At 42.0% G+C, this 8,465-nt stretch overlaps 1 protein-coding gene across 1 annotated transcript in view; it reads right to left on the reverse strand.

The window, feature by feature from the left end:
• Positions 1-2,345: 2,345 nt before the first annotated feature.
• RGS6 (regulator of G-protein signaling 6) overlaps positions 2,346-8,465 on the reverse strand; it is a 772,987-nt gene continuing 766,867 nt past the window's right edge. The window contains exon 19 of the mRNA XM_019519132.1: positions 2,346-2,895. Within this exon, the coding sequence (XP_019374677.1) occupies positions 2,732-2,895 (164 nt within the window). The 3' untranslated portion in view covers positions 2,346-2,731. The remainder of the gene's footprint in view (positions 2,896-8,465) is intronic.

Here is an 8,465-nt window from a genome sequence, read left to right on the forward strand (position 1 = left end):
AGACTTCCCTCCTCCCTCCATATTTGCTAACATCTGGGCTCACCAGCAAGTGTAAGGAGAGCACTCCCCACCCTTGTCTGTAGGCATTGCATGTGTCCAGTGGGGCAGAGTACCTTTGCTCAGCTGCTCCAGCTTCACACACTTTTAGGACCCATCTTTCTGGGGCAGGAATCCAGTGAGAATAAGGGGTCATAAAAACAGACATGGCCCTCCTCTCCTGCTCTTTGTTGAAAACACAGATGTGCTCAATGACTTTTTTTCCATAGACATCCTCCTTGTCAACACTCTGTGGGGACTGACTGGTAATGTCATGCTAGTGCAGGGGGCAGGACTGAGATGCCTCTGTCCACAGACCATGCAGTAGCTGTCATACAAAGGTATTATTAGTTTGGGGCATAAGAAAGAGTGGTTTTTATCAAACTCCAGTGGTGTGTGCCAGTGATGTTGGGTTCTTCACAGAAAAATCATCACCCACACTCTGGAAACAACTGGCCATTTATTTTCAAGCGGAATGGCTTGGAAGGCAGACATGAGAGCATGTGGCTAGACACTGAGTTGTTTGTGCCCATGCTGAGTGGGTGAAAAGTGGACAGAAACCAGACATGGGGAAGAATTATGTAGGATTTTTTGGGGTGGCCAAACATCATCCAAAGGGTGTGAGGCCATCAGCACATACATGCGGATATGTAGCATTTCTGTAAAGTTGGAAGAGTTCAGTTTCAAGATCTAGGTTAGCATACTATTTAATATCAAATATCACTTTTCCAAATTCTACCATGCACTCTCACAGGCAAAGCGCCTCATCCAAACTCGCCTAAGCAAAAGTTCCACTGATGTATCCTGCAAGCTAGCAGGAGCTACCTGGAAGACATAAGAAGTGCTTGTGGGACATTTCATTTCACTAAGGAAGGAAGGAATGGGAAATCTTTTTTTTGATAGAAATGGTGGTATCTTAATTTTTACACTGGATACTGGGGTGACATGCTTCAGAAGTACATAATGGTTAGCCAGCTAGATATACATAGATAGACAGTTTTGCTTAATTAAGAATGCAGGATTGGACCTATGACAGATTTTTTTTACCAGGGGCACAAAAAGAGAACTTGCCTTGGTAGGAATGAAAGTCAGCAGATGTGCTCTTCTGTATGATCCAGTTCTGAACCACTTGCTGGTTCACGAACTTCAAAATAGCTCATTGTTTATAAGGCAGTGTTTTATGAAGCTAAGTAGTTCAGTCACATTTGGAAATGGTTGGTTTTGGGGAGGTTTTATATCTTGACAATATGCTGCAAGTGAATACAGGTTGCTTTATACTTCTGCAGCTATTAGACTTGGATTTTATTATTAGACAAATACATATCTTTACTTCAGTTAGTTCTTTCAAATCCTTCCTCACTGCCTCCTCCCTCCTTTGCCTCCCTGACATATCCCTCAGATCTTACTAAGAACAGTTTTGGGAAGCCTATTGTTTCACTTTTCAAACTGTACGCTTAGGCTTGATATTACACAATGCTTCATCCAATTCCCTTTTTCCTTACGCTGTCATTTCATTCTTAGAAATGGCACTTCCCACTAGAGTGACATATCTGAGAATGCAAGATAGTGTCCATTATTGTTTAGAAAGAGTCATCTGGCACCCAAACCCCTGCCTGATTCAGAACAGTCTTCTGACCCACCTCCAACCCTATGAGCTTCCCCTCTCTAAAGGATGAATATTGCTCTCAGTTACACCCATGTGAATTTTGGGTAATTGCAATTAAGTCAACACAGTGTCACCTGAAGAAACAAGGGCAGACTTCACCTTCTATGTTTGAAGGGATTTGGTGTTTTCCCTAAGAGGTTCAATTCAATCCATTTAGAATAAAACTTGAAAAATAATCATTGCATAAGCATAGAAAAATCTTTAAATAAATAGGAAAGCAAATACAGTATAATACCTTTAAATACTTTATGCATGTGTGTGTCTGTGTGGTGATGTGTGTGTGCACATGTGTATTATACATCTCAAACATTGCCCGGTGACCACTGGGTAGAGTCACATTCGCACTGATGTGCATGCAGAGTAACTCCAGTAAGTCAGAGGATTTACACTGTGATCAGTTTGACTCTGTGGGCTGGATCATCAGCTGGTGTGAATTAGTTAAGGTCCACTGACTTCAGCTGAGGATCTGGCCATGCACTTTTGCCACCTGCCCTTGAGAGGACAGCGGGCCAAAAGAAGTGCTTTTCCCACCATTATTTTAAAACAGGAGAGGAAACAAAAAAAAATATCAAGTCAAAGAAATTGCTTCCGTCTGCAGCAGAAATGAATTAGACATTTTGTTCTGAGCAGGAGAAGCAGCTTCTGGTAGATATTTTATTGGATCCAGATGGCCACAAGAAAGGGAACAAGTGGGTGGTGGGGACAAGAGTGGTTTCAGTTACAGCCGTGTTTGTACCAGGGAGAGAAGAGATGAAGGGATAATACTGATGTTGCTCAGCTCTTCTTTCTCTAGGTTGCAGTTAGGACTGGTTCCTTAAATAATAAGATACTAAGCCCTCTGCCTTGTTGACCTTCTGTATACAGTGCAGCGTGCTCCTCCAAAACCAAGTAGGAAGCAAAGTACCTTTAGAGAACTCAGTGCTGTTATAAAGCTGTACAAGTAAGAAAGTGTTGATGTAAACTATGAAAAGAGGAACCTCCAGTGAGCCGATCTCTCCATCTTGCTCTCTTTTTTTCTCCCCTCTGCGCTCATTCTTTTTCTCTCACTGTGACCCATTCTCCCCAAAATGAAACATCCTCTGCGGAGGTTGAGCGCAGCTGTTCGTCAGGGTTGTCAGCAATGGCTCGCTCAGCTGAAGCTGTCAGGAGGACTGCATCAGGCCTGTGAGGCGCTTGCCCGCCAGAGACTTTCCCTAGAGGAACAAACAAACAAGAAAGCAGAAAAAGAGAGAGCCAAACATGTGAGTTAAGCTGCGGCACAGGAAAAAGAGGCCAGACTGCTCAGTCAGTTGATCTGGCGAGCTGGTTCTGTGACTGATAATGGAGAGCAGGAAATTGAAATGGTTGAAAGGTTGCAAAGATATCTGAATGCAGGGGGCAGGTGCCATACCCAAGGGCGGTGGTGGGAGTATGTGGTTTCCTGCCAATGCCAGTGCTTAAACAAAGGCAGTACATCGGATGTTACAGGGCTCTTGGTATTTAACCACTCCGTCTTAAGTCACATTGTGTGTCCATTCCTTGTTCACCCCTGTGAAAAGGCAAGTAACAGTGGTGTCAGTGTGCTGTGTATCCAGACCCTTAGAGGTGTTTTAATCACTCAAGGTGAGAAAATGTTTCACACTGTCTCATGACAGCTCCTCCTTCCTGGTTCCCCTGCTTTCCCCTTTCATGTCCTTCATTCCTTCCAAAGCACTGAAAAGAGTCTTGCAGTTCAGGGCTACAATCCTTGACCATGTAAAGCACGTAGGAATTTGACTATGGACTGCAGTGAGCGTGGGATCAAGGGTAGCTGCTTGAGGATGCCACTTCCATATCTGAATTGCTTCACTGGCTTATCCCATATGATCCCCGCTCTCCTTCACTGCAGTAAACTTCTGTATCAATTACACCTCATTTTTGTGCCTGTTAGGAGATGTATTTTTTAAACGGATGCTGTTAACTTTTCATTTAGCCAGATTTGAAAATAGAAGTTACAAGTAGGGTCAGGTACTATGTGAGTTGCCAGATCTCCTTGCCCTTTCTTTTTTTTTTTGGTGGAGAAAGGGGATTGACAATGATACTTTCCTTTTATCATTATTGAAATAAATATGGAAGATGCACTCCTGCAGGAGACTCCTGCTGTATCTGGCAGGTTTTTTTATGTTACTATAATTTGTTGCTTTCTGAAAAAAAGATCCACAAAAACAGGAAGAGACAGTAGATTTGACTAGACATAATTTGCAGTCAAATTAGGTAAAATGAAGCAAGTCAGATTAATTAAACTCTGTTTACAAAGTAAGCACCCTGAGGAATAGAGAAAAATGTTTCATTGTCTGATGTTGCCTAACCATAGGTTGGAATAGTAGGTAAACGATAGGTAAAATGATTAAGGACAGACATTTGACTTCTTATGACAATGTGCATTTTTAACTATACCAATAAGTAAGTTGTATATGCAAACACAGTCCAATTTGCCATCCTTCCAAAGGTCAACAGATTGTTGTAAAAAAATACCCCCAAAACACTGCTACTGTTCAAAATGATTGGAGTGTGGTTGGTTTTCAAAGCTTCATAATTTTTCCTAATTTTGAAGTGAACTGGTAAATGCACTTCATTTTGCAAAGGACTGATTCCTGCCCAGATATTGGTGTGTGTGTATATATATATATATATATATAAATATATATAATTTTAAACAACAACACTAATATAATATATTATTAATATATATTAAACAGCACACTAATATACTATATTATATAATTAATAATATATATAATTATTTATATAATATAATGGATTATATTATATATATAATGTATTTTATATATATTAGATTTTTCTCCTGCTATAAAATCAGCCAAATCATTCTCAGTATATTTTAAAATCACCTTTGGGCAGAGCTCAAAGCCAGAAAATGTTACTCAAACAAGAGAATGGCTTTCAGAACATGAGGGGGTAATGTTAATGCTTTCACAACCCCTACGCTACCTGTTATCATTACTCCAGCTGTTCCATAACAACAGTAAAGAATCTATACAGCAGCTGGATTCTACATTTTGCTTAACATGTTGGTCTTACCATTGGTTTGGGCAGCTCCTTCGAAGAAACCCTACAAAGATTTGGTGTGGTAAAGTAACTACTAGATTAAACTTATAGATTAGTTCAAGTCTGCAGCTTCCCTGGTGCAAGGAAAGTGATGGCAGTTGCTGGGGGATGATTCTAGGGAGAAGAAACCTGCCTTGCAGAAAGCACAAGCATGTTGCAGCTCCTGAACTGAGACATGGCAACACAGGCATTCTCTTCCCAACACCCCATCTTGTTGCCATGTTCAAGGGCCCATTCTGAGGTGGGGGATGAATTTGAGGGGATGGAGGGGCCCATACTAACACTGATTTTAATGTGTCCTTGTTTAAATTGGAAGGAGGAGGAGACTGCTGTTGCCAATGCCAGGCATATCAAAAAAAACTGACAGCAGAGTTAGTGGTGCCTAGCTTCAAGGAGAGGAAAAGATGGAGGTGAACATAGAGACTGCGTATGACTCACTGGAGTAGACTTAGAGACTGTGTAGGACTGGATATGACTCACTTGAGTAGACAAGCATGGTGCGCCATTAACCGCCTTACAGGCAAAGGTATAAAAAAAAGACATTGCCCTGTGTCAGCAAACTCCATCGCAAAAACACTGCAACAACAGCCAGTACTCAAGCAAGCAACACAGAGAAATGATTACAGATCTGACTCATGAACAACTTAGATCACCCACCACCAATCTTAATGTAACTGCCCCCATCTCTGACAATGAGTTTGACACAGTTATTAAAGCGATCAAGACTGGCAAGCCTGCTGGTTCAGATAAGATATTTACAGACTATGTTATGAAGCTTGGAACCACAGTGTAAAGATGGCTTCAGAAATTCATGTATAAATGCCTAGAAAGTAATAGACTTCCAAAAATGTAGAGAAAGGCTGATATCAGTGCTATCCTGAAATTCAATGAATGACCAGAGGATCCAAAGAGCTAATGACCTAGCTCACTATTCTGGGTTGCATGCAAACTCATGTGATGCAGAGCATCATCCTGAATAGAACAGAGAACATCATCGATCCCTAGCTCCCAAAAGAAAAAGCTGGCTTTCAGAAACAGCAGTATACCACTGACCAAGTTACATTACTTATATCCAACATAGAAAACAGATTTGAAATGAGGCAGAAAATAGGTATGGTCTTTATTGATTTTACAGCCACCTATGACACTGCCGTGGCATCAAAGCCTCAAATATAAATTGCACTCCATGATGCCTGACTGCAAGCTATGCGCTGTCATCATGAACACGATCTCCAGAAGATCATTCAAAATCACTTCCAGACAAGGAACCCTGAAGAATGGAGTCCTCCAAGGGTCAGTGTTAGCACCAATACTTTTCAATGTATATATCTCAGCCTTCCCGCATACAACACCTAAGCAATACATTTATGTTGACAATGTTGCCATAGTAGCCCAGGAAATACACATGACAAAACTTGAAAAGGTACTGAGTACTGACATGGATCTCATCACTGACTCCACAAATGGCACTTAAAGTTGAACATCAATAAATCAGTATCATTATTCTTCCACCTGAATAATTGTCAAGCCAAGAGCATGCTGAGTATCAGCATAGGCAACCACATCCTTCCCTATGAGCATACCCCAACCTACCTACGAGTCACATTATACTGTTCTGTCACCTAACACCACACTTAAAAGGTCTGTAGTAAAGTCTCTACATGGGTAATTCCCTTAAGATGTTTAGCCAGCATGATACGGAGTGCCAACTTCACAGTGCTCAGAACCACTGCACTTACAACGGTATACGCTACAACAGAATATTGTGCTCCTGCATGGTCCAGAAGTTGTCATACTAAAAAGCTCAACACTATACTTAACAGTGTGCTGAGACTCATAACTGGCTGCACAACTTATACACAAACATGTACTTCCTGTATTTTTGGGTATTAGACCAAGTGACATGGAAGACAGACCCTAACATCATTACTGACAATAGAGGCAAGAGATGATGAAAATCACCTGCTCTATCAACTCCAAACTAAAGACCCAAACAGATGGAGGCTTAAGCAACTTAAAAGTTGTAAACCATTTCTATATGAAGCCCAGAAGCTCCTGGAAGACATTAGGGATACTGAAGCAAGCCTACAGGCAGCAAAAGAGTGGGCCCACCACTGGGAAAGGTCAGACCTATTTCTACAGTGTTTTTTACCAACACCAAACAAGCCCCCACTGGGGCATGACCGTGACAGAGAGTGTGGGCCAAGCTGAACAGATTGAGATCTAAATATGGATGCTTCAGAACAACCCTTCACAAGATGAACACTTTGGATAGTCCCCTGTGTGAGTGCAGAATCCAATAAACAGCACAGCATTTAACTGAAAGCTGCAATCTCTACGAATGCCCAGAACGGGTAGATGGAATCCATATATTGAGTGATAATACCAGACAGTGGCTCATAGATTTGGAAGTTGATAACTGACACTATACAAAAGAAGATGACCAGATGCTGGTAAATCAGTAGCCTTTGATGACCTTTGATGTAGTCACAGCCTGGGCCTGGGCTTGTTGCTAAGAGCTGGTTCCTTCCATTGGCAGTGTTTGTCAGTAGTAGCTCTAACCTTTCATGGGCAAAAAGATCGTTGTAACTCAGAACGCTTCCTGCAAAGTTTTCTCTGTTACAGCGGGGAGCTGCACTTCTGTTTGTACCCTTAGATTCTCTTTCCATCACCAAAAATACTTGTTATTCATCTGGTTGGGTACCTCAGAGTACCTTTCTAACATTCATTCTTAACATGACAATTGATTAGAATTATCCTTTGAATTGTTATATCTGTAAAATGGGTTGTTTAAAATGGCTTGCACCTGTTAATCTGATAGATCAATAGCTTAATGGCTCAGATCCTCAGAGCTTATCGACAGACTTATCTTCCTCACACCCCTGTGGCAAGTTATGGCCCGATTCAGTGACTTGTCCAAATTCACACACAGGGGGTGGGGGGTGGATCTACATGTGTGCTTTACTGCCAAGTTCACTAAGTATCTCCCTAGTAAAGCATCACTGTCTACATGTGTGGCAATATTATACTGGAGTAAACTAATTAACTCCTCTCTAGGATAGTACTGTCTGACACAAGTACTATTCAGCACTGGGGAGGCCACATCTGGAGTACTGCGTTCCGTTTTGGGCACCCCACTACAGAAAGGATGTGGAGAAATTGGAGAGAGTGCAGTGGAGGGTAACAAAAGGCCTTTGATCTGGTATCCCACGATGTTCTCATGGGAATATTGGAGGATTGCGGGCTTAACTGCTTGTTGTTAGTTAGGTGGGAGGAAGCTGGCTGCGGGGTAGGACCCAGAGAGTGCTAATGAACGGATCTGTGCTGTCCTGGCGAGAAGTGGCCAGTGGTGTCCTCCAGGGGTCCATGCTTGGTCCAGTTCTTTTCAATATCTTTATCAATGATTTGGATGTGGGGGTGAAGAGCTCACTGGCCAAGTTCACCGATGACCAAAGGCTGAGAGGGGACTTGGTAGCAGCTTACTGCTACATCAGGGGAATACATCAAGGGCTTGGCGAACAACTGTTTACCAAGACACTCTTGAGGAAAACCAGAAGTAATGGCCACAAACTCCTAGAAGACCATTTCAGGCTTAACACTAGGAAAAATGTCTTCACAGTTAGGGTGTCCAGGCTGTGGAATAAACTCCCTCCAGAGGTGGTGCAGTCACCTACCT

This window comes from Gavialis gangeticus, unplaced genomic scaffold (genome assembly GCF_001723915.1).
Source record: "Gavialis gangeticus isolate Ggan-Ray unplaced genomic scaffold, GavGan_comp1, whole genome shotgun sequence".
NCBI lineage: Eukaryota > Metazoa > Chordata > Crocodylia > Gavialidae > Gavialis > Gavialis gangeticus.